Raw genomic sequence first — 24,955 nt, 5'->3', positions numbered from 1 at the left:
GGGACGAGGGGGGTTCCAGCGCCTGCCCAGGGGTGCCGCTGGGTGGTGAACATGTGCGCTGAGGGGCTGCCAGGACCCCACATCCCGGGGGCATCAGCCCAAGGACACTTCTGTTTCTGCAAACACCCTGCAGCTCAGATCTGTCCCCAAGGCCCTGGCAGGGTGCTAGCCTGGCTTCCACATGGTCCTGCCCTCAGGAAGACACTGCTGCACCCTGCCAGGGGAGCCCCGCGGAGGGAGAGTGGTTTCGTGCCGGCAGCAAAGGCGGCTCCGGGTGACGTCGGGGTCCCTGCGGATCCCCAGCCGCTTGGACTCTTCGGTGTCCTCGCACACGGGCTTTGACTCGGGGGTGGGGGGTCCCGCAGGGCTGGGGCCCTCATGCTGGTGCGTGGGCGGGACGGGGGAGCGCAGCCCCAACAGATGCTGCTTTCCAAACTCCGCTCCCAGGCTGGGGTGTGGGCGCCCCCGGGAATCTGCAGCATCTGCGAGCCGCCACGACGGCCCCTTTCCCTCTTCTCTCCGCCCAGGACCAAGTCCGTGTCCTCCATGTCCGAGTTCGAGAGCTTGCTGGACTGTTCGCCCTACCTCCCGGAGCACGCCCACGGCAAGAAGGGGGCCCCAGCCACACAGCTGCTGCCTCCTGGCACGACGGACCCTGCCGGAGGCCACCCCAAAAACGGCGCATATGTGCCTCCAGAGCCACGCGCCCCTGCCAGCCTGGCTAAGGACACGCTGGGCCTTGCATCCTGGGCAAGCAGCCTCCCTGGGCAGGGCCCGGCCCAGAAGCAGATGCAGAGGAGCTACACGGCCCCAGACAAGACCGGCATCCGCATCTACTACAGCCCTCCGGTGGCGCGAAGGCTGGAGGCGCCGCTGCTCCCCAGCAAGGAGGGGAAGGTCATGACGGAGCCGGGCTTCCTGTTCACAATGGCCAAGCCGACGGAGCTGGAGGGCCCCGGGCGCTCGGAGAACACCTACAGCAGGTGGCTGTGCAACTTCTCCAAGCAGCACCGCGACCTGCTGGACAGCCACAGCCCCGACAAGGCCGGGGCCCCCGCCCCCTTCCCCGCCTCCCTGCACGCCTTCGAGATCACCGGCAACATGAGCGACGACATGAAGGAGATCACCAACTGCGTGCGGCAGGCCATCCGCTCCGGCTCGCTGGAGAGGAAGGTGAAGAGCGCCTCCAGCCAGACCGCGGGGCTGGCCAGCGTGGGGACCCAGACCACCCAGACGGTGAGCGTCGGCCTGCAGACGGACGCGCCCCGGGCCAGCCTCCACAGCAAGAGCTGGTCCCCGCGCGGCTCCGCCTTGATGGCCGTGCGGAGCAAACAGATCTCCTCCTCCCTGGACAAAGTGCACTCCCGCATCGAGCGCCCCTGCTGCTCCCCCAAGTACGGCTCCCCGAAGCTCCAGCGCCGCTCCTCCGCCAAGCTCGACGGCTCCAAGGACAGGAGCCTGTGGAACCTCCATCAGAGCAAGCAGAACGGGTCGGCCTGGGCTCGGTCGACCACCACGCGGGACAGCCCCGTCCTCAGCAACATCAACGACGGCCTGTCCAGCCTGTTCAACGTGGTGGAGCACGCGGGCAGCACCGAGTCCATCTGGAAGCCGGGCTGTCCGGAGAGCAAGGCCAAGGCCGAGGGGCCCAAGTACGGCATCGTGCAGGAGTTCTTCCGCAACGTGTGCGGGCGGGCGCAGAGCCCCACCTCCGCCCCGGAGAAGAGAGACTCCCTGGGAGACGACGGCCCCAAAAAGCAGGAGCACGCCCAGCCGGCCGCCGGCCACCCCTCGGAGAGCGTTGCCCGGAGTGTGCCCAAGAAGGGCCCCAAGCAGAGCAGCAGCGAGGAGCCCAAGGGGCCTGCCCTGAGCCAGGGGAGCAAAGACGGGGCCCCGCGGGACCCCGACATCATCTCCGCCATGGCCAGCGAGGTGAGCGCATCGGCTGGGTCGGCCCCTCTAGCCCAGTGGCCTGCCCCTGCCCGGGGCTGGCGCCAGGCGCTCCTGGGGGATGAGCGCAGCCGGGCGGCCGCCGATCCATCCCGCCATCTGGGCCAGGCTCTGGCGGTCAGAGCTAGGCACCGCGAGGCGGGGGCTGCGTCCCTCCCTGGGCTCGCTCGTGGCGTTTGGAGCCCAGTCCTGGCGTGGCCGGCGTGGCAGCCCGCTCGTCCCTGGCGAGGGACGCTGGCTCCAGGGCGCAGCCGCAAACCGAGCAAGCGGCTGCCAAGCGGCTGTGCCCACCAGAGGAGGCAGCGCAAGGGGGGGCGGGGGAGCACCCAGCTGCTCAGCACTCGCGGCTCCTCGTGCTCCCGTTGGCGTCACGCTGCCGAGCCGGCTTTCGGGGCAGCCCCTCGGCTTCGGGGCTCCCCCAGTGCCAGCCCTGGGCCCGCTGCAGCATGGCTCCCGAGCAGCCCCCTTGGCTCGCCCCTCCCCCAGCCAGAGGGAGCTGCCCTGGGGGGCCAGGCTGTCCCAGCCCCAGCTCCCGCCACACCAAGCCCCCCCCTTTCTCTCAACAGGACACCGCCTGCGACTGCAGCTCCCAGTCCCTCACCTCCTGCTTCGCCCGGCCCTCGCGCTCTGCCCTGCGGCACTCCCCGTCCACGTGCAAGCTGCACCCCACGGAGCCCAGCCGGGCGGAGGAGAAGGCAGGGCCGCCGAGCGAGTGAGGGAGGCCGGTGGGGTCTGGGCCAGGCCGTGTCTGCTTTCAGCGGCCCTGACGAACACGCCCGCGGGGCCGCCCTGGAGAGCCGAGCGGGGACGCGCGTCTCTCTCCCCCGCCGGTAGGGACCTGGCGAGGCGGGAACGGGGGCTTGCGGCGTCGGCCTGCCCCGGTCCCAGAGCCGGAGGGAAGTCGTCTCCGCCCCAGGGAGTAGCCAGCCTTGCTGCGCCTGCAGGGGAGAGAGGCGGCGTGCGTGGAGCCTGGGGTGCCCCTGCCGGTGCCCTCCACCTCCGCACCGTGGGTAGCGGTTCCCAGGCAGGCAGGGCGGGCGAGCGAAGAGACGGGCATCGGGGCAGCCCCCGCGTTCTCCCCGGGCGTTGGGCGAGAGCACTGAGCCCTGGCCCCGACATGCAGCTCGAGGGCCCTGCCTCTGCCCTGCAGCCCCAGGACTCTCCCGCCGGGGAGGGGTGGCACTCTGGCCCTGCCTGGCTCCCCGGGGACAGGCGTGGGCAGCACATGGGCCGGGCGTCCCTGGCGCATGGACTCGGCTGCCTACGCCCGGGGCCTCTTGCCCCATCAGTGGCCTGAGCAGTTCTGTAGCCTGGGGGGCCTGGGCCCTTACCAAAAGTCCAGCGCCCGGTCCTCCCTCCCCCCGCACCCATCCCCCAGGGGATGCTGGGGGCCTGGTGTGGGGCAGGCCCCCTGCGCCCCTGCTCCAGGGCCTGGCTCCGTCTTTGCTCCGTAACCCCCGTTGCTGGGGGCGGCTGGCGCCGGCTCAGCTCAGAGCAGCAGCGCCGGAGCTGAAGGCCTTTCCGGGCCCTGGGCCGGGGGGGGCGTTCAAATGCCAGGTGGCTGGCGGGGGGAGGGTGACCGAGAAGCCAGCGTTGTCAGCCGGGAGGCCGCCCCACACCAGCAGCTTGCTGCGGCTAAAAATAGATGCCCCTCGCAGCAGGGGCTGTGCAGGCTACGGCCCGCGGTGGGCGAGAGCTAGCCCTTCCCCCCGGAGCACGGGCATGGAACAGCGGGGGGAGGGTGTGAGGGGCCCAGCCCAGCGGGTGGCAGCTGAGCCCCAGGGCCGAGAGAGACCGGGGCGTGTGCGGCTCACCTGGAGCTGCTCTGGGCCCCCTTACCACGGCTCGGCTCTCAGCCCGGGTGCTCGTTGTCAGTCGGCGGCCGCGGGCTACGCGCTGGGTAGGGCCGAGAGCTCCTGTGTCCGTGCCTGGCTGGCCCGTCTCGTCAGCGCGCTGGGCCTGCGAGCGCTGGGGCCGCCTGGCTGGGACTTGTGGCCTTCCACACCGCGAGCCGGTGCGCGCCCGGGCCGGCCCTGGGGCCCGAGGAGCCAGCAGCTGCCGGCCCAGCCTGCTAGCAGCCGAGCTGGGGGAGCGCGGGGGTGGGTGTCGCGCAGGCGTTGGGTGGGGGGGGCTGTCCCGTAGCCGGGGGCAGTGGTGGTCATACGGGCCACAGCGCCCGCGGGGAATACTCGGCGTTTGCATTGGGAACGAGGTGGCTTTGGGTTTTTAAAAGGATCTACGTTCTGGAAGGTGGTTTCTCATTTCCACGACGGCCTTTTGCCCGGTGCTGGTGGCCGCGTCCGTCCAGCTCGGCAGCCAGCAGCACTGGGGGAGGGGGGGCGACCCAGGCTGGGGGGGGAACCAGGCCTGGCTAGTCCCCTGCTGGCCCCCGCCAGCACCCCGCCGAGAAGGCACTTTGCTCCGTCCCCTCCCGCGAGCCCCGGCACCTCCGCCTCTCGCGCACTTGCCCTTGCAGGTCTGCCCGGCCCTTGGCCAAGGCAGCCCAGCTGTTCCCAGCCCCTGCTGCAGGGCAGCTCTGTGCCCTGGGCTGGGTCCGGGCTGCTCCCGGGAGCCTCTCCTGCTCTTGGGGGGGGGGAGGGGGGCAGGCTGGGGGGCCGCCCCCTGCTGGCTGGCTTAGGAGCAGCAGCTGCTGGGCAGGCCTTGGGAGGACCCCAGCGGCTCCAGGAGGGGCTGTTGGGATGCCCCACTTCCCACCTTGCTCGGGGTACATAAGGGCACCTGGTCCCCGGCCCAGCCCACGGCTCATCTCCATCCCCCTGCTGCCACCACTAGCCCCGGGCTGGAGCCGGCTGCTGCTGCTGTGGGCTCCCCTCGCTCAGCTGGGCAGGCCAGCACCAAGCCTCCCTGCTGGTCCTGGGGCAGGAGGTGGCAGCCTGCCCAGGTGCTGCTGGGGCTGGCTCGTGGGGCAGGACAGAGCCTTGCCCCCCTTGCCTGGTGCTGCCTGAGCCTGGAGCAGCCAGAGTCAGAGCCATCCAGCGGTGGGGGCCCCTCTGGCAAGGGGGTGCGGATCCATCTCCATCTGCAGCCTTCCCCGCCTCCCCCCCCCCCCCCGGGGCTAGGAATCAGCCCCGCTCCTCCCTTCCAGGGTAGTGAGTTCCTGCCCCCACCCCGGGGCCTCCCCAGCCCTCCCGAGCAGCGTCTCAGCATTTCATGGAGCGTCCCCCTTAAAAACCAGTGCGAGTCCCCCAGGACCGGCACGGCTCTCGCCGTTGTTTTCCACCATTGCAACACGTTTGTTTCAACAACCTACCGGTGCCAGGCAGGGCCCCAGGCTGGGGGGTGAAACGTACAAAAATACTCAAGTTCTGTAAAACTTCAATTCCGTTTTCTCCAAATGTCAGTCGTGTTCATGGCCCCCCCCCCCCGGCCGTCTCGGGTCCCCTGAGGGGCCTTGTCCCCCGGGTTGAGAAACTTCCCACGCCTGCTGGGCGCCCCCCCCCCCCCCCAGGGCGCTGTGTTCTCAGCACGGCCCCCCGGCCTCCCACCTTGGCACCTCCCAAGCGCCCTTTGTCCAACAGGGCTGACGTCTCCCTGGCCTGGGGTCGGTCCCTGAGGGGGCGAGGACCAGCCGGCTGGCCAGTCCCTTGCTCTGCCTCCGGGCACAGCAGGAGGGGGAGGGGGAGGGGGCCAGGGGGCACTGCCTGTGCGAGGAGCGCAGACGGGCAGGGTCAGATTCCCTGGGCCGGAGGGCTCAGCCCCTGGCACCGCGTCAGTAACAATCCAGCATTAGTGCCCCCGGTCAGCCTGGTGGAGCGGGGGGGGGGGAGGGGGGGGCAAGGCTGCCCCAGCCACACCCGGCAGGAGCAGCTGCTGGCACCCGGCCGGGCTGGGAAACCACGTTGCTGCCCCACCCTGGTCTGTCTCCCGTGGGGCCCGCAGCCAAGATCCCGTCCCTCCCAGCATGGCCCCCGCCCGCTGCGCAGCCAGGCCGGGGCAGAGCTCCGTGATGCAGCAGCCATGCTCCCAAGCCACCCCCCGCCCTAGCAGCCTCCCCGGCTCTGGCGCTCACATCCCTCCCCCGGTGGCCCCAGGCTCATCCCCAGGGATGGGTGGGGCAGAGGGGCCCAGCCCGGAGAGCACAGCTGCCTGGAGTACACTGGGCCCTGCAGAGCTAATGTGGGCCTTGCTCACAGCCCCACGCTCCCCAGCGCCCTCAACCTCGGGCCGGGGCCGCTGCCTGGCTCCCAGGGGGCGTTACGACCGGCGAGGGTTGGCCCGGTGCAGAGATTGGCTGCTGTGCCAACGGCGCCCCCCCTGCGCCTCCAGTGAGCCCCCCGGCGCCCCTCGGCCTCCCCTGCGCCTCCAGTGAGCCCCCCGGCGCCCCTCGGCCTCCCCTGTGCCTACAGTGAGCCCCCCAGCGCCCCTCGGCCTCCCCTGCGCCTCCAGTGAGCCCCCCGGCGCCCCTCGGCCTCCCCTGCGCCTCCAGTGAGCCCCCCGGCGCCCCTCGGCCTCCCCTGCGCCTCCAGTGAGCCCCCCAGGGCCCCTCGGCCTCCCCTGCGCCTCCAGTGAGCCCCCCAGGGCCCCTCGGCCTCCCCTGCGCCTCCAGTGAGCCCCCCGGCGCCCCTCGGCCTCCCCTGCGCCTCCAGTGAGCCCCCCGGCGCCCCTCGGCCTCCCCTGCGCCTCCAGTGAGCCCCCCGGCGCCCCTCGGCCTCCCCTGCGCCTCCAGTGAGCCCCCCGGCGCCCCTCGGCCTCCCCTGCGCCTCCAGTGAGCCCCCCGGCGCCCCTCGGCCTCCCCTGCGCCTCCAGTGAGCCCCCCGGCGCCCCTCGGCCTCCCCTGCGCCTCCAGTGAGCCCCCCGGCGCCCCTTGGCCTCCCCTGCGCCTCCAGTGGCCTCCCTGCACCCCTCGGCCTCCCCTGTGCCTACAGTGAGCCCCCCAGCGCCCCTCGGCCTCCCCTGCGCCTCCAGTGAGCCCCCCAGCGCCCCTCGGCCTCCCCTGCGCCTCCAGTGAGCCCCCCAGCACCCCTCGGCCTCCCCTGCGCCTCCAGTGAGCCCCCCAGTGCCCCTCGGCCTCCCCTGCGCCTCCAGTGGCCTCCCTGCACCCCTCGGCCTTCCCTGCGCCTCCAGTGAGCCCCCCAGCACCCCTCTGCCTCCCCTGTGCCTCCAGTGAGCCCCCCCAGCGCCCCTCGGCCTCCAGTGGCCCCCCTGCACCCCTCGGCCTCCCCTGCGCCTCCAGTGAGCCCCCCTGCACCCCTCGGCCTCCCCTGCGCCTCCAGTGAGCCCCCCTGCACCCCTCGGCCTCCCCTGCGCCTCCAGTGGCCTCCCTGCACCCCTCGGCCTTCCCTGCGCCTCCAGTGAGCCCCCCAGCACCCCTCTGCCTCCCCTGCGCCTCCAGTGAGTCCCCCAGCACCCCTCGGCCTCCCCTGCGCCTCCAGTGGCCTCCCTGCACCCCTCGGCCTCCCCTGTGCCTACAGTGAGCCCCCCAGCGCCCCTCGGCCTCCCCTGCGCCTCCAGTGGCCTCCCTGCACCCCTTGGCCTCCCCTGCGCCTCCAGTGAGCCCCCCAGCACCCCTCTGTCTCCCCTGTGCCTCCAGTGAGCCCCCCCAGCGCCCCTCGGCCTTCCCTGAGCCTCCAGTGACCTCCCCCAGTGCCTCTTGGCCTCCCCTGCGCCTCCAGTGAGCCCCCCGGCGCCCCTCGGCCTCCCCTGCGACTCCAGTGAGCCCCCCGGCGCCCCTTGGCCTCCCCTGTGCCTCCAGTGGCCTCCCCCAGCGCCCTTTGACCTCCCCTGTGCCTCCAGTGACCCCCCCAATACCCCTCAGCCTCCCCTGTGCCTCCAGTGACCCCCCAACGCCCCTTGGCCTTCCCTGCACCCCCAGCACCCCTTGGCTTTCCCTGTGCCTCCAGTGACCCCACCAACACCCCTCAGCCTTCCCTGCAGCAGGCTGCCCCTACCCTAGCCCAGCTCCTGCTCAGCAGCCCCCCTTCTGCCAGCGCCATGTGCCCCCATAGTCCCCCTTCTGCCACTCCCAGCACCATGTGCCCCCAACACTCCCCAAGCACCCTCCTTTCCACGCCCTCGTTCCCAGCAAACACTTGCCACAGGCCCCCTATGCATCTCAACCTGCCCCGCCCCCCCATGGACCCGCATCAGGCCTGTCACGCCGCCTGTGCCCTCATGCCCAGCAGTGCCCCCCTTCTGCCTCCCTGCCCCCTTCCATCTGCCACCTCCCCCGACATGCCCACCCCCACCATCACCCTATAGCCTCCTGCAGCCCCATCTCCCACCGTCACAGCCTCCACCTGTCACCCCATCCCCAACCATCACCCTACAGCCTCCACCATCACACCCTCTGCCTCCCACCCCATCTCCCACGTCACACCCTCCGCCTCCCACCCCATCTCCCACGTCACACCCTCCGCCTCCCACCCCATCCCCAACCATCACCCTACAGCCTCCACCATCACACCCTCCGCCTCCCACCCCATCCCCAACCATCACCCTACAGCCTCCACCATCACACCCTCCGCCTCCCACCCCATCCCCAACCATCACCCTACAGCCTCCACCATCACACCCTCCGCCTCTCACCCCATCCCCAACCATCACCCTACAGCCTCCACCATCACACCCTCCGCCTCTCACCCCATCCCCAACCATCACCCTACAGCCTCCACCATCACACCCTCCGCCTCCCACCTCATCTCCCACCGTCACACCCTCCGCCTCCCACCCCATCCCCAACCATCACCCTACAGCCTCCACCATCACACCCTCCGCCTCCCACCCCATCTCCCAACATCACACCCTACAGCTTCCCACCCCATCTCCCACTGTCACACCCTCCGCCTCTCACCCCATCCCCAACCATCATCCTACAGCCTCCACCATCACACCCTCCGCCTCTCACCCCATCTCCCACCGTCACACCCTCCGCCTCTCACCCCATCCCCAACCATCATCCTACAGCCTCCACCATCACACCCTCCGCCTCCCACCCCATCTCCCACGTCACACCCTCCGCCTCCCACCCCATCCCCAACCATCACCCTACAGCCTCCACCATCACACCCTCCGCCTCCCACCCCATCCCCAACCATCACCCTACAGCCTCCACCATCACACCCTCCGCCTCTCACCCCATCCCCAACCATCACCCTACAGCCTCCACCATCACACCCTCCGCCTCCCACCTCATCTCCCACCGTCACACCCTCCGCCTCCCACCCCATCCCCAACCATCACCCTACAGCCTCCACCATCACACCCTCCGCCTCCCACCCCATCTCCCAACATCACACCCTACAGCTTCCCACCCCATCTCCCACTGTCACACCCTCCGCCTCTCACCCCATCCCCAACCATCATCCTACAGCCTCCACCATCACACCCTCCGCGTCCAACCCCATCTCCCACCGTCACACCCTCCGCCTCACCCCATCCCCAACCATCACCCTACAGCCTCCACCATCACACCCTCCGCCTCCCACCCCATCTCCCACCGTCACACCCTCCGCCTCACCCCATCCCCAACCATCATCCTACAGCCTCCACCATCACACCCTCCGCCTCCCACCCCATCTCCCAACATCACACCCTACAGCTTCCCACCCCATCTCCCACTGTCACACCCTCCGCCTCTCACCCCATCCCCAACCATCATCCTACAGCCTCCACCATCACACCCTCCGCGTCCAACCCCATCTCCCACCGTCACACCCTCCGCCTCTCACCCCATCCCCAACCATCACCCTACAGCCTCCACCATCACACCCTCCGCCTCCCACCTCATCTCCCACCGTCACACCCTCCGCCTCCCACCCCATCCCCAACCATCACCCTACAGCCTCCACCATCACACCCTCCGCCTCCCACCCCATCTCCCAACATCACACCCTACAGCTTCCCACCCCATCTCCCACTGTCACACCCTCCGCCTCTCACCCCATCCCCAACCATCATCCTACAGCCTCCACCATCACACCCTCCGCCTCTCACCCCATCTCCCACCGTCACACCCTCCACCTCTCACCCCATCCCCAACCATCATCCTACAGCCTCCACCATCACACCCTCCGCCTCCCACCCCATCTCCCACGTCACACCCTCCGCCTCCCACCCCATCCCCAACCATCACCCTACAGCCTCCATCATCACACCCTCCGCCTCCCACCCCATCCCCAACCATCACCCTACAGCCTCCACCATCACACCCTCCGCCTCTCACCCCATCCCCAACCATCACCCTACAGCCTCCACCATCACACCCTCCGCCTCCCACCTCATCTCCCACCGTCACACCCTCCGCCTCCCACCCCATCCCCAACCATCACCCTACAGCCTCCACCATCACACCCTCCGCCTCCCACCCCATCTCCCAACATCACACCCTACAGCTTCCCACCCCATCTCCCACTGTCACACCCTCCGCCTCTCACCCCATCCCCAACCATCATCCTACAGCCTCCACCATCACACCCTCCGCCTCTCACCCCATCTCCCACCGTCACACCCTCCGCCTCACCCCATCCCCAACCATCACCCTACAGCCTCCACCATCACACCCTCCGCCTCCCACCCCATCTCCCACCGTCACACCCTCCGCCTCACCCCATCCCCAACCATCATCCTACAGCCTCCACCATCACACCATCCGCCTCCCACCCCATCTCCCAACATCACACCCTACAGCTTCCCACCCCATCTCCCACTGTCACACCCTCCGCCTCTCACCCCATCCCCAACCATCATCCTACAGCCTCCACCATCACACCCTCCGCGTCCAACCCCATCTCCCACCGTCACACCCTCCGCCTCTCACCCCATCCCCAACCATCACCCTACAGCCTCCACCATCACACCCTCCGCCTCTCACCCCATCTCCCACCGTCACACCCTCCGCCTCACCCCATCCCCAACCATCACCCTACAGCCTCCACCATCACACCCTCCGCCTCCCACCCCATCTCCCAACATCACACCCTACAGCTTCCCACCCCATCTCCCACTGTCACACCCTCCGCCTCTCACCCCATCCCCAACCATCATCCTACAGCCTCCACCATCACACCCTCCGCCTCCCACCCCATCTCCCACCATCACACCCTCCGCCTCTCACCCCATCCCCAACCATCACCCTACAGCCTCCACCATCACACCCTCCGCCTCCCACCCCATCTCCCACCATCACACCCTACAGCTTCCCACCCCATCTCCCACTGTCACACCCTTTGCCTCTCACCCCATCCCCAACCATCATCCTACAGCCTCCACCATCACACCCTCCGCCTCCCACCCCATCTCCCACCATCACACCCTCCGCCTCTCACCCCATCCCCAACCATCACCCTACAGCCTCCACCATCACACCCTCCGCCTCCCACCCCATCTCCCACCATCACACCCTACAGCTTCCCACCCCATCTCCCACTGTCACACCCTTTGCCTCTCACCCCATCCCCAACCATCATCCTACAGCCTCCACCATCACACCCTCCGCCTCCCACCCCATCTCCCACCATCACACCCTACAGCTTCCCACCCCATCTCCCACTGTCACACCCTTTGCCTCTCACCCCATCCCCAACCATCATCCTACAGCCTCCACCATCACACCCTCCGCCTCCCACCCCATCTCCCACCATCACACCCTACAGCTTCCCACCCCATCTCCCACTGTCACACCCTTTGCCTCTCACCCCATCCCCAACCATCATCCTACAGCCTCCACCATCACACCCTCCGCCTCCCACCCCATCTCCCACCATCACACCCTACAGCTTCCCACCCCATCTCCCACTGTCACACCCTTTGCCTCTCACCCCATCCCCAACCATCACCCTACAGCCTCCACCATCACACCCTCCGCGTCCAACCCCATCTCCCACGTCACACCCTCCGCCTCTCACCCCATCCCCATCACCCTACAGCCTCCACCATCACACCCTCCGCTTCCCACCCCATCTCCCACCGTCACACCCTCCGCCTCTCACTCCATCCCCAACCATCATCCTACAGCCTCCACCATCACACCCTCCGCTTCCCACCCCATCTCCCACCGTCACACCCTCCGCCTCCCACCCCATCTCCCACGTCACACCCTCCGCCTCCCACCCCATCCCCAATCATCACCCTACAGCCTCCACCATCACACCCTCTGCATCCCACCCCATCTCCCACCGTCACACCCTCTGCATCCCACCCCATCTCCCACGTCGCACCCTGCAGCCCCCAACTTCCACCTCATCTCCCACTGTCCCTCTACAGTCCCCTCCTGCCACCCCATCTCCCACCATCTTCCATTGTCACCCCACAGCTCCCTTCCTCATCCCATCTCCCACCATCACAGCCTACAGCCACCACCCGTCCCCGAGCTCCATCAAACCCTACACCTGGCTTCCACCCCTTCTCCCACCATCACACCCTAGAGCCCCCTCCTACCACCTCATCTCCCACTATCATATCCTACAGCTGCCTACCACCACCACTTTTCCTCCGTCACACCCTACACCCCACCACCACAGAATCTCACCATCACACCCATAGTCCTTTCTTGCCCCCCCCCATCTCCCACTATCACCATAGAGCCACCTCTATCCACCCCATCTCACACTGTCACACCATACAGGTGCCTCTTTCCACCCTGTCTCCCACTGTTGCCCTACAACTCCCTTCTTCAGCCCCGTCTCCCACCATCACACCCTACAGCCCCCTCCTTCCACCCTCATCTCTCTCCATCACAGTCTACACCTCACTTCCACCCCATCTCCCACCATCACCCTACACCCCCTGCTTACCACCCCATTTTCCACCGTCACCATCCAGCCTCTGCCTGCCACGCCATCTCCCACCATCACCCTACAGCCTCCTCCCACCCCATCTCCCACCGTCACCCTACAGCCCCCTTCTGCTTCCCCATCTCCCACATCACACCCTACAGCCTCCATCTTCGCTCCACAATCTCCTTCCTCAAACCCATCTCCCACCATCACACCCTAGAGCCTCCTCCTACTGCCTCATCTCCCTCCGTCACATCCTACACCCCACCACCACAGAATCTCATCACACCCATAGTCCTTTCTTGCCCCCCATCTCCCACTATCACACCCTACAGCCTCCTCCTGCCACCCATCTTCCACCGTCACACCATAGAGCCACCTCTTTCCACCCTGTCTTCCACCGTCACCCTGCAACTCCCTCCTTCAACCCCGTCTGCCACCATTACACCCTAGAGCCCCTTCCTACCACCTCATCTCCCACCATCACACCCTACAGACACCTTCCATCCTCATCTCTCACCATCACGGCCTACACCTCACTTCAACCTCATCTCCCACCATCACACCCTACAGCCATCTTCCATCATCTCCCACTGTCACACCCTATAGCGCCCTCCTTCCATCCTCATCTCTCACCATCACACCCTACACCTCATTTCCCACCATCACCCTACAGTGCCTTCCAACCCCATCTCCCACCGTCACACCTTACAGTCTCCTCCTGCCACCCCATCTTCCACCATCACACCCTACAACCACCTCCCACCCTAATCTTCGACTGTCACACCCTACAGCGCCCTCCTTCCACCCCATCTCACACCTTACAGCCACTTCCTTCCACCGCATCTCCTACACTCACAACCTACAGCCACCACTTGCCCCCGATTTCCCACCATCACACCCTATAGCTGCCTCCTTCCATCTACAGCCCTCGCCATCCCCTCAGGTCTGCCTCCTTGCCACCTGCCATCTCCCTGTGCCCCTCCTCTCTCCCCATCCCTCCCTGCCATGGCTCCTCATCTACAGCCCTCGCCATCCCCTCAGGTCTGCCTCCTTGCCACCTGCCATCTCCCTGTGCCCCTCCTCTCTCCCCATCCCTCCCTGCCATGGCTCCTCATCTACAGCCCTCCCCATCCCTCAGGTCTCTGTGCCTCCCCATTCTGGCCTTCACTCTCTCCATCTCCGCCCCATTCCCCAGCCCCAGGGCATTTCCTGGCCTCAGTCTCACTTGACTCCACCTCTTGCCCCCCTCAACGCGTACTTCCTTAGCTCCTGTCCTCTCCCCCCCGCCACACCTGCATGTGTCTGCCATCCTCCCTGCCTGTGCTTCTCAGCCCGTCTGCACCCAGCCTCTCCCCCGCCCTGTCACTGCCATTCCCCGGCGTGCTTTTCCTCTGCCCAGCCTGCCCTGCTGGACTCCCCCATCCCTCCTCCTCTCCTGTCTCTCCCTATTCACCCCTCCCCTCTTCTGTTGTCCCCACCTGCACCGTGCGTCTTCATCTCCCCCCCCCCCCCGCCCCTCTGCCCTCGCTCCCTCAGGTCAGCTATTGCTCCTGCCGGCCTCCCCCTCAGCCGTCCCGCTCTGGTTCCTCCTCCCCGCCCCATGGGCTCCAGCCCTCCCCTCCGGCTCCCACGCCTCACCTTTGCACGCCCTGATCCCCACGCACCACCCTGAACCTCCCCATCCCCCACCCTGCTCCTCGCAGGCCTCCACCCCTTCCTGCCTCAGCCCCCCCGCTGCTCCTCTGGACCCATCCCTGGGTTTCCGTGAAACCAGCTCCCGCTCCCCCTCAGCCTCCTGCCTCACCCGTTTCCTCCTGCCCCAGCCCATCCACGCACCTCACTCACCGCGCACTCCTCCAGCGCCCCACTCCACCCTCTGCCTCGGGCGCTGCTCTTGTGCTTCCTCACCCTTTCCTCCAGCTCCCCGCCTGCCCTGCCCCTCCCCGCCAAGGCCAGCGCCCGCATCCGGCGCAGGCCGAGCGAGCCTGGGCTGCGGCGGAGCCAGTGGCATGCGAGGAAGGGCACTGGCGCACAGGCCGGAAGCACCTTGAGCCCCCTGGGAACCCCGTGCTCCATCATCTCCCTGGCCTCCCCCCTCAGCCTCTGCCCAGTCTGGCCTCTGCTGGGCAGGCGCCAGCCTCAGTTGCCTTCCCCGGTGTGAAGCCTGGTCCCACCTGCCTCGTCTTCCCAGCCGTCCCTTTTCCACATTAGGCTGGAACTCCTGACCCACTGCTGCCCCTGGGTCCTTAGTGTTTCCCTTTTGCCTCTGCCCCCACTCGCTGAGCACAGGGCAGGCACCTCCCCTCCCCGGCAGTCTGAGCCCTGGTGGGGGGCTGGGGAGGGGTTTCTTTGGGCACAGTTTGCAGTTCCAGTGTCCCTCAGGACAGGCAGGCCTACCAGGGGGTTTGTTCCAGGAAAACCGCCCTCGTCCCGCCAGCGCGGGGAGCAAGACACACGCTGCCAAGGGGCCGTGACTCAAAAATGTAAGGAGAGGGATGCCCCCAAAGCCGTGTGCGAGCTCAGCATCTGCCCCCTCCCCCCTCAGCCCCCTGGCCCGGCGGTTTGCCTGTGGGAGCAGCTCCCCTGGCGTGCAGGCTCCGCTGCGGGGTCATGTCTTGCTGGGCAGAGGCGACCTCAGTGAGCGTGGGGAGCGAGGGGCTAATGGCAGCAGCAGAAGGGGCGTTTGACTCGGTGCTTGGCTCGCAGGGCTGATTCCCTGCCCCGGGCACTGGGGCTGGCTGGGGGGTCCCTGGCCAGGGGCTGGGAGAGCTGAAGGGGTGGGGCTGGCATTGCCTGCTTTCCAGCTGCCCCCAGGCGGTGCTCAGTGCCTTGGGACAACAGCCGGCTGGCCCCCATTGGCGGAGCCCCAGGGAGCCGGTGGCCACACCGCTCTGTGGCAGCAGCTGAGAACCTGGCCCAAAGGATGTAGCAGCTGCTGAGAACTTCATTTCCGTCCCACCCGCTTGGGAGCACAGTGGGAGCGAGGCGTCCCCAGCCATCGCCTTACCTTCCCGCCGGCTCTGGCATGCCATAGGCCACAGCGCAGCTGCTCCTCACTGCCCGTCCTCCCCTCCCAGCAAACCAGCCAGGCCGAGCAGCCCCTGGAGGGAGGCAAAACTCCTTTCCTGGGGGAAGCGAGTGCCCCTGGGGCGACTGGAGGCTCCCTGCTTGGGGTGGAAGGTTTGACGACAAAGTTCTGCGGACACCTGCAACCCTCGCTTCCGTCAGGAGGGCGCAAAGCCTCGTGCTGCCAGGGCGCTGCGCCCGGTCCCCTTTCCCCGCCTGGGGATGTGTCCAAAGAGAGGGTCTCGCTGTAAATAGTTCCTGGGGGCTGCTGGGCTTTGGCCCAGGGTTTGTAAAGTGTGCTGTGGAACCGTCCTCGGGTTAGTCTGTGTGGGGTGTTAGAAACAGCCGGGCTCCTGGCGCTGGATTTCTTAGTCCAGGTGTTCCAGCCACTGTGTCTGGAACTGGGCCTTTTTACACTGAATTACTGTAGAAAAGAGACGTCTGTCTGTTCAGAGAGCCATTAAAACCTCTTCCAAATCTCCGGCTCCTCGTCCTCTCTGACGCTGGCAAAGCAAAGCCAAGGCCGTGAGCCCTGGGCCGCGCTGCAGCCTGCTGGCTGCCAGAAAGGCTCCCTGGGCCACCCTAGAATCTACCTGCCTCCGTTTTTCATCTGCTCCTGCACCCTCTGGAGCGCGGGGCGCGTTCGAGTCTGGTGAGAGCCTGGCCGACAGGCTGTGGGCGGGGGCGGAGCCTGGCTCCCTGGGGCGAGTGAGCGCCGACCCCGAAATGCCCACGGTGTGTGCTGGGCCGGCTCCGCGGGAACCTCCAGCAAGCGGCGGAGCGGCCGGGTGGCAGCGTTGAAATTCATCCTCTTGGCCTCTCCGGCAGTCTCCTGCCTCCGGCTGCTGAATGAGGACAAGGGGAGGATGCAGTCCTTGCCAGACCTGGCCTGGGGATGGAGAGAGGCCTGCAGGCTCCATGGCTCCCAGGCCAGCACGAAGTCCCGGGCAAAGGCCTTGGGCCCCGTGGGAAGGGGGGCCTGGCCCGATATCCCCCTGAGCTAGGCAGGGTCCGTGGTGTGGGGGCAGGGATACTCACTGCTCCTCCAGCAGTGCCTGGACAGCAGATTGGACGGGGGGCCTGATGCTGCCAGGGGAGCCGATCTGGTGGGGATGGGGCCGGGGTGAAGGAAGCGGGTGCGCCCTAGGAAGCGGGTGCACCGTGCTCCCAGCTGGGCCCCGGGGCTCCCAGCTACCCTCCCCCACGATGCTGCCTGAGTCCCGGCCGGGGGGTGCAGGCCAGGACCTGTGAGGCATGTGGCTGGCGCGGGGGGCGGCTGTGACAATGACGGGTCCTAACTGCTCAGCCTGAGGCGCCAGGGGCTGGGGCCTTTGCGGCTCAGCTCTGCCGGTGAATGGGGATTCTCCCCCGGGCTGGGCCGAGACCTACCCTGCTCTGAGCACGGCACATGCCCTCCGGGGCCGCCCCAGGCAGCGTCTGGGGGCTCCGCCACCCCCTGTCCCATGCCTTTGCCATGCGGCTTTGCTGACACAGCTCACTGCTGCGTGTTTGCCCTCACCCCCTGCCCTGGGGCCTTTCCCTTCCCGGCCCGTCTGTGCGGAGTCCCCAGCCAGTTCCCAGGCCCTGCAGGGCCCAGCGAGCGGGTTGCTAAGAGCCCGGATCTCCCGCTCGGCACCTTTGATCTCACTGGCTTGGGAGCCCCGACCCGCGGGCAGAGGGGCTGCCCCCAGCCGCCTGGCTCCATCCCGGGCTGGGCCGGAGGGAGTGGGAGGTTTGCCCAAGCTGGAGTCAAGGCAGGACCCCAGCTCTGCCCGCCTGCTCCATGGGGCTGGGCAGCATTGACGCCCAGCGGGGAAGGAGGAGGAGGGGGGCTGGGTGAAGCTTGGCAGCCCCCCATGGATGCCCTGGGGCACCCCCGACCCTTCCTCACACCCGCCCGGCCTGTTTGCTCTGCCGCAGTCTGTCAGGCTGCAGCCCCGGGGCCAGAACAGGGGTGTCCTGCCAGAGCCCAGGCCACAGCAACACGGCCCCATGGCAACACAAAGCCAGGGGCACACAACCACTTCGCCTGCCCTGAGCTCAGACATGGCCACCGCCTTGAGGTACGCCTGGGCCCCTGATCCACCCACCGGCCCGGCCCCACCTCTCAACCCCACATCCCACCCACGGGCCCCACCCCGGTCCCCACCTACCCACAGGCCCCACCTGCCCTGTCCCCACATCCCACCCACCGGCCCCACCCGCCCCACCCGCCCCACCTGTCCCATTCCCACATCCCACCCGCCCCACCTGCCCTGTCCCCACATCCCACCCACGGGCCCCACCCCGGTCCCCACCTACCCACAGGCCCCACCTGCCCTGTCCCCACATCCCACCTGCCCCACAGGCCCCACCTGCCCTGTCCCCACATCCCACCCACCGGCCCCACCCGCCCCACCTGTCCCATTCCCACATCCCACCCGCCCCACATGCCCTGTCCCCACATCCCACCCACCGGCCCCACCCGCCCCACCTGTCCCATTCCCACATCCCACCCGCCCCACCTGCCCTGTCCCCACATCCCACCCATGGGCCTCACCTACCCCACAGGCCCCACCTGCCCTGTCCCCACATCCCACTCACGGGCCCCACCCGCCCCACCTGTCCCATTCCCACATCCCACCTGCCCCACAGGCCCCACCTGCCCTGTCCCCACATCCCACCCACCGGCCCCACCCGCCCCACCTGTCCCATTCCCACATCCCACCTGCCCCACAGGCCCCACCTGCCCTGTCCCCACATCCCACCCACCGGCCCCACCCGCCCCACCTGTCCCATTCCCACATCCCACCTGCCCTGTCCCCACATCCCACTCACGGGCCCCGCCCCACCTGTCCCATTCCCACATCCCACCCACCGGCCCCACCCGCCCCACCTGTCCCATTCCCACATCCCACCTGCCCCACAGGCCCCACCTGCCCTGTCCCCACATCCCACCCACCGGCCCCACCCGCCCCACCTGTCCCATTCCCACATCCCACCTGCCCCACAGGCCCCACCTGCCCTGTCCCCACATCCCACCCACCGGCCCCACCCGCCCCACCTGTCCCATTCCCACATCCCACCTGCCCCACAGGCCCCACCTGCCCTGTCCCCACATCCCACCCACCGGCCCCACCCGCCCCACCTGTCCCATTCCCACATCCCACCTGCCCTGTCCCCACATCCCACCCACCGGCCCCACCCGCCCCACCTGTCCCATTCCCACATCCCACCTGCCCCACAGGCCCCACATGCCCTGTCCCCACATCCCACTCACCGGCCCCACCCACCCCACCTCTCCCATTCCCACATCCCACCTGCCCCACAAGCCCCACCTGCCCTGTCCCCATCTCCCACCCACGGGCCCCACCTCCCTTCCCCACCCGCCCACAGGCCTGACCTGCCCTGTCACCACATCCCACCCACAGGCCTCACCCCTCATCCCCACATCTCACCCATGGGCTCCTCCCCTCATCCCCACCCCATGTGGGTTCCTGCACTAGCCAGCCCTAGAAGAGTGGCTTGGACCGTACCCCTTCTGACTATGGGCTCAAAGCCAGCCCAGCCCCAAGCCCTAGTCCAAACCCTCCCCAGATCTATCTGAGGCCCAGCAGCCAGGAGCAATTCACTGCCCAGCTCTGCACATCAGCGGGGGGTTGGCTCTTGTTGGGGGGAGGCTCGGTCTGGCCTGTCTCCCGGCACCATCACCCAGCCCTGCTGGAAGGGGACAGGCTCCCTGCCCCCATGCCCTGTGGCAAGCCCCAGGGGGCTCTGGTGTCTGAGGCCGGGCCCTGGGGGGTAGGAGAGGCCCGCGCCCCAGTGGGCTTGTCCAGGCAGCCGAGCGACCCGCTTGGAGCAGCCTTTCCAGAGCCACGGTTCCACTGGCCCGGCTGCTCCCGTTTCCATGGGAGCCACAGGCGGTTTCCATGGCGACGCAGCACCTGCTGGACCGGCGCAGGTAGTGGGCGGAGACAGTAAAGAAGCGGGGGGGGGGGGGGGGGAATCGGGCAGCAGGTCCCCGCAGCTTTAGGCCAGAGGCTGCGAGAAAATGTGGGCTCAAAAGGACACGGGAGAAAAACGGGCTGGTTACAAGCCCTGCTCAGAGCCACCCCCTCCTCCAGGGGTGTCCCTTGGGCCCGGACTGGCTCGCAGGCCCTCGCGGGGGGACCGGCAAGTCCTTCACCAGGGACTGCTGAGATCCCAGGCAGAGGCCGGGGGGGCGCCAGCGTGTGGCCCCGAAACTCCCCGCCAGACGCTCTTGTGGGGGGTTTTACCCCAACAGGGCGCAACGTCATTTTCTTCATGTCCCATTGACATCTCCAGGGCTGCTTCCAACAGGCCAGGCTGCGTCACTCCTGTCCCCTGCAGCGCAGTGTTCAGCCCTCTGGGGATGGGACGGAGCAGCCTCGTCTGCCCCTCCTGCTGGAGAAAACTGAGGGGCAAAGGCCTTCGGGGTCAAATGGTCAGACATATGCAGGTATTTCTGCTAGTGCACAGCTTGTGCACGTGGCACGAGTCCCCCGTGCAAGTTGGGGGTTTGCTCACCTGCATGCGTAGGTGCTCAGCTCCCCCTCTGCCCCCCCACTCCCAGCTGTTTCATGGCATTGGGGGGGGAGTGAGGACATGGCTTGCCTGGGGGAGGACACAGAAAGAGGTGGGTGGGGGCAGAGGCTTGAGGGAAGCGGTGGAGGGGGCAGGGCCTGGGCACGGGGTGGGGGTTGAACACTCCCGGCTGGAGCAGAAGTCTGCGCCGATGCTGCAGGCAGCACTCCATGTGCACCTGCCAGGCTGGAGCGGCCGGTGCTCACCAGGTGAGTTCCTGAGGGAGTGGGGAAGAGAGCCAGGAAGTCTTGGTTGCCAGCCTGCTGCTCTGCACACCTCTGGTCCCCACGCTGCCGGTGTGAGAGCACACGGCCCCTGCTGTCCAGGTGTGTATCCTCCGCCTGCACAGCCAGCTGGGGCTATGGGGCAGGCAGCCCTGTGAGGGGCCGGGGGTGCAGCCATGTATACATCCGCACACTGTCCCCCAGGGACGCGTCTCCGTGTTTGGGAGAGCACAGCAGCTGCTGCAGCCCCCCCCCTCCGCCCAGGAAAAAACCATCCCGGGCTGTGATAGAGCCTATTCCATCCATCCCTGGGCTCTGGCTGGGCCAGGCCAGTCCTTTTGGGTACACCCTTTTTGGTACTCCCCCCCCGTGTGATGGCGCGTTGGGGATTCCAACCCTGCACCCCCCTCCGCAGCCAGATGTGAGTCCGTGGGAATCACCCATCACAGCACAGCCAGGTGGGGACACCAGGTCCCAAAGCAGACAGCCCCCCCACGTCACACCCCGTCTGCCGTGCTCTGGTCCATATGGCTGGGTTACAGCGTCCTGCTCTCTCACAGCCGGCTTTCTCTGCTTGGCCTGCCAGCTCACCGCCCTCCAGCAGAGGATGACGGGCCAAACACCACCTGCCACCCACCAGGCATGGCCCAGCTTTCAGTCTGCAGGCCCAGAGCGTGCAGGGAAAGGCAGCCCAAGGACCCCATGTGGCTAGCAGGGTGCCGCTGGGAAACGCACGCTATCGGCTGTGGCTCCGAACGCCCCGCTCCGAGCCTGGTGGCCGCGTGCTCCTCGCTGCGTGTGGTGTGGGACGGGACGTTTCTAGCCCCCTTGGAAAAGCGACTCTCCCGGGCTCGGAAGCCTGGCCCCGACGTGTCTCTTAAGCAGGCTCGTGATGCTGGAGCATGTGGGCTGGCCAGAGCGGGGCTGTTGCTTGAGAATGCCCGGCTCGTAGGCTGCCTCTCCCCTGCAGGCAACACAGGCTCATGCTCCGCCATGCCGCTGGCCCCTCCAGGCCCATGCACCGAGCTTGGTGCTTTACACCTCAGCTAGCCGGCCTGGCTGGGTACAGGCCGGGGCCAGGGTGTCACTTCCACTCAGCTGGAACCCCCCCCCCAGTGCGGCGAGGGTACAGGCCGGGGCCGGGGTGCCGCTTCCACTCGGCTGGAACCCCCCCGGTGCGGCGAGGGTACAGGCCGGGGCCGGGGTGTCGCTTCCACTCGGCTGGAACCCCCCCGGCGCGGCGAGGGTACAGGCTGGGGCCAGGGTGTCGCTTCCACTCGGCTAGAACCCCCCCGGCGCGGCGAGGGTACAGGCTGGGGCCAGGGTGTCGCTTCCACTCGGCTGGAACCCCCCCGGCGCGGCGAGGGTACAGGCCGGGGCCAGGGTGTCGCTTCCACTCGGCTGGAACCCCCCCGGCGCGGCGAGGGTACAGGCTGGGGCCAGGGTGTCGCTTCCACTCGGCTAGAACCCCCCCGGCGCGGCGAGGGTACAGGCCGGGGCCGGGGTGCCGCTTCCACTCGGCTGGAACCCCCCCGGCCTGGCTGGGTACAGGCTGGGGCCGGGGTGTCGCTTCCACTCGGCTGGAACCCCCCCGGCGCGGCGAGGGTACAGGCTGGGGCCGGGGTGCCGCTTCCACTCGGCTAGAACCCCCCCGGCACGGCGAGGGTACAGGCTGGGGCCGGGGTGTCGCTTACACTCGGCTGGAACCCCCCCGGCGCGGCGAGGGTACAGGCCGGGGCCAGGGTGTCGCTTCCACTCGGCTAGAACCCCCCCGGCGCGGCGAGGGTACAGGCCGGGGCCGGGGTGCCGCTTCCACTCGGCTAGAACCCCCCCGGCACGGCGAGGGTACAGGCCGGGGCCGGGGTGCCGCTTCCACTCGGCTGGAACCCCCCCGGCACGGCGAGGGTACAGGCTGGGGCCGGGGTGTCGCTTCCACTCGGCTGGAACCCCCCCCCCCCGGCGCGGCGAGGGTACAGGCCGGGGCCGGGGTGTCGCTTCCACTCGGCTGGAACCCCCCCGGCACGGCGAGGGTACAGGCTGGGGCCAGGGTGTCGCTTCCACTCGGCTGGAACCCCCCCGGCGCGGCGAGGGTACAGGCTGGGGCCAGGGTGCCGCTTCCACTCGGCTAGAACCCCCCCCGGCACGGCGAGGGTACAGGCTGGGGCCGGGGTGCCGCTTCCACTCGGCTGGAACCCCCCCGGCGCGGCGAGGGTACAGGCTGGGGCCGGGGTGCCGCTTCCACTCGGCTAGAACCCCCCCCGGCGCGGCGAGGGTACAGGCTGGGGCCGGGGTGCCGCTTCCACTCGGCTGGGACCCCCCCAGTGCGGCGAGGGTACAGGCTGGGGCCGGGGTGTCGCTTCCACTCGGCTGGAACCCCCCCGGCGCGGCGAGGGTACAGGCTGGGGCCGGGGTGCCGCTTCCACTCAGCTAGAACCCCCCCCGGCGCGGCGAGGGTACAGGCTGGGGCCAGGGTGTCGCTTCCACTCAGCTAGAACCCCCCCCGGCACGGCGAGGGTACAGGCTGGGGCCAGGGTGTCGCTTCCACTCGGCTGGAACCCCCCCGGCGCGGCGAGGGTACAGGCTGGGGCCAGGGTGTCGCTTCCACTCGGCTGGAACCCCCCCGGCACGGCGAGGGTACAGGCTGGGGCCGGGGTGTCGCTTCCACTCGGCTGGAACCCCCCCGGCACGGCGAGGGTACAGGCCGGGGCCGGGGTGTCGCTTCCACTCGGCTGGGACCCCCCCGGCACGGCGAGGGTACAGGCCGGGGCCGGGGTGCCGCTTCCACTCGGCTGGAACCCCCCCGGCGCGGCGAGGGTACAGGCTGGGGCCGGGGTGCCGCTTCCACTCGGCTGGAACCCCCCCGGCGCGGCGAGGGTACAGGCTGGGGCCGGGGTGCCGCTTCCACTCGGCTGGAACCCCCCCGGCGCGGCGAGGGTACAGGCTGGGGCCGGGGTGTCGCTTCCACTCGGCTGGAACCCCCCTGGCGCGGCGAGGGTACAGGCCGGGGCCGGGGTGCCGCTTCCACTCGGCTGGGACCCCCCCGGCGCGGCGAGGGTACAGGCTGGGGCCGGGGTGCTGCTTCCACTCGGCTGGAACCCCCCCGGCGCGGCGAGGGTACAGGCTGGGGCCGGGGTGCCGCTTCCACTCGGCTGGAACCCCCCCGGCACGGCGAGGGTACAGGCTGGGGCCGGGGTGTCGCTTCCACTTGGCTGGAACCCCCCCGGCGCGGCGAGGGTACAGGCCGGGGCCGGGGTGTCGCTTCCACTTGGCTGGAACCCCCCCGGCACGGCGAGGGTACAGGCCGGGGCCGGGGTGTCGCTTCCACTCGGCTAGAACCCCCCCCCCCCCGGCGCGGCGAGGGTACTGGCTAGGTCGCTCTCGTGCTGGCAGTGCGCCGGTGCCTTCCAGAAGCCTCCCTGGGGGCCAGGGCGTTCTCCCACAATTCCCTGGGAAACGCCGAGCGGCTACAGAGCCCTAGTGAGGCACAGGCGAGTGCAGCCCCAGAGGGAACTTGGCCAGGGCAGCTCCGTGCTGCAGCTCCCAGTGGCTGCCTGAGCCGGGGAGACGGCCTCAGAGGCCAGGAGCAGGGAACGCTCCCCTGAGCGTGCTGGCCAGGACCCAGGATGTGCTGGCCAGGACCCAGAGCAGCCGGCTGCCTTGTTTGGGACACACCGACCTGGCACCTGGCCTCTGTCTCACAGCCGCAAACCCCGGGGAAACCTGCAGTCCTGGCAGCCGTGCCGTGGCCTGACCACCGGAGCCTCTTGTCCCTCGCCTGGCCCTTCCCCCGACGCGTCCCCACACGCTGGCTGCCGACGGGCCCCCTTGCTGCCAGCGCTGAGGAGCCGACTGAGTGGCTGTCTGGGAGGCTGCCTCCCACGGGGGAGAAGCCGAGTTTGGCGATGGCCGTTTCTCCTCTGGGCTTGGCTGGCAGGCTGCTTCCCAGGCTCTAGCGTCTCTCCAACTCCTGCTCCCCGGGATGCTGCATGGGAGGGTTCTCGCCATTTCTGGGATCTGGGGAAGTGTCTCTCGTGGGTGTGAGCAATGGAGCAGAAACTGCCTGGCCATGCCGGGCCCTGTGACGTGTGGCTGCACCGCGGCTCCTGCGCTCAGCCGAGCTGGTGCTCACCGATTGCTCGCTGGGCGGGTTTGCCTGGAGCCCTGTGGTGGGGGTTCTGCCGGGCTCCTTAGCAAACCGGTGCTGGAGGCGGGGAGTGGCTCCCGGTGAGCTGGCAGCTGACTTCCTACAGCTCGCTCTAGAGCAGCGGCTCGCAAGGTGCCACCCACAGCTCAGCCCCTGTGACCAGCTGGGCACCGCTCAGGGCGAATTGCTCAAAACCAGGGCTCCTTACAGCCCCTGACTGGAGACCTTCCCAAACAGGCCACACACCAGTT

At 68.5% G+C, this 24,955-nt stretch overlaps 2 protein-coding genes across 3 annotated transcripts in view; both read left to right on the top strand.

Moving 5' to 3' along the window:
• MTCL2 (microtubule crosslinking factor 2) overlaps positions 1 to 5,923 on the top strand; it is a 41,856-nt gene extending 35,933 nt beyond the window's left edge. For both annotated transcript variants that reach the window (XM_075901484.2, XM_075901483.2), the window contains exons 14-15: positions 528 to 1,932; positions 2,517 to 5,923. In XM_075901484.2, the coding sequence (XP_075757599.2) occupies positions 528 to 1,932; positions 2,517 to 2,666 (1,555 nt within the window). In that variant the 3' untranslated portion in view covers positions 2,667 to 5,923. The remainder of the gene's footprint in view (positions 1 to 527; positions 1,933 to 2,516) is intronic.
• On the top strand, positions 3,673 to 13,454 carry LOC149523439 (uncharacterized). Its single transcript, XM_089769809.1, has 3 exons — positions 3,673 to 3,693; positions 7,865 to 10,199; positions 13,360 to 13,454. The coding sequence occupies exons 1-3, from the start codon at positions 3,673 to 3,675 to the stop codon at positions 13,452 to 13,454; spliced, it is 2,451 nt and encodes an 816-aa protein (XP_089625935.1).
• The last annotated feature ends 11,501 nt before the right edge of the window (positions 13,455 to 24,955 follow it).

This window comes from Pelodiscus sinensis, chromosome 17 (genome assembly GCF_052426305.1).
Source record: "Pelodiscus sinensis isolate ZL-2025 chromosome 17, ASM5242630v1, whole genome shotgun sequence".
Taxonomy (NCBI): domain Eukaryota; kingdom Metazoa; phylum Chordata; order Testudines; family Trionychidae; genus Pelodiscus; species Pelodiscus sinensis.
The sequence above is the reverse complement of the archived record's forward strand: the minus strand, read 5'-3'. Positions and strand labels throughout refer to the sequence as shown.

Bases quoted from the DNA above. Each gene is read 5' to 3' on its own strand.
- LOC149523439 (XM_089769809.1), top strand. From the start codon at position 3,673: ATGGAACAGCGGGGGGAGGGT. The intron at 3,694-7,864 runs GTGAGGGGCCCA...CCCCTACCCTAG, and splicing joins TGGAACAGCGGGGGGAGGGT to CCCAGCTCCTGCTCAGCAGC. The intron at 10,200-13,359 runs GTCACACCCTCC...ATCACCCTACAG, and splicing joins CTCCCACCTCATCTCCCACC to TGCCTTCCAACCCCATCTCC.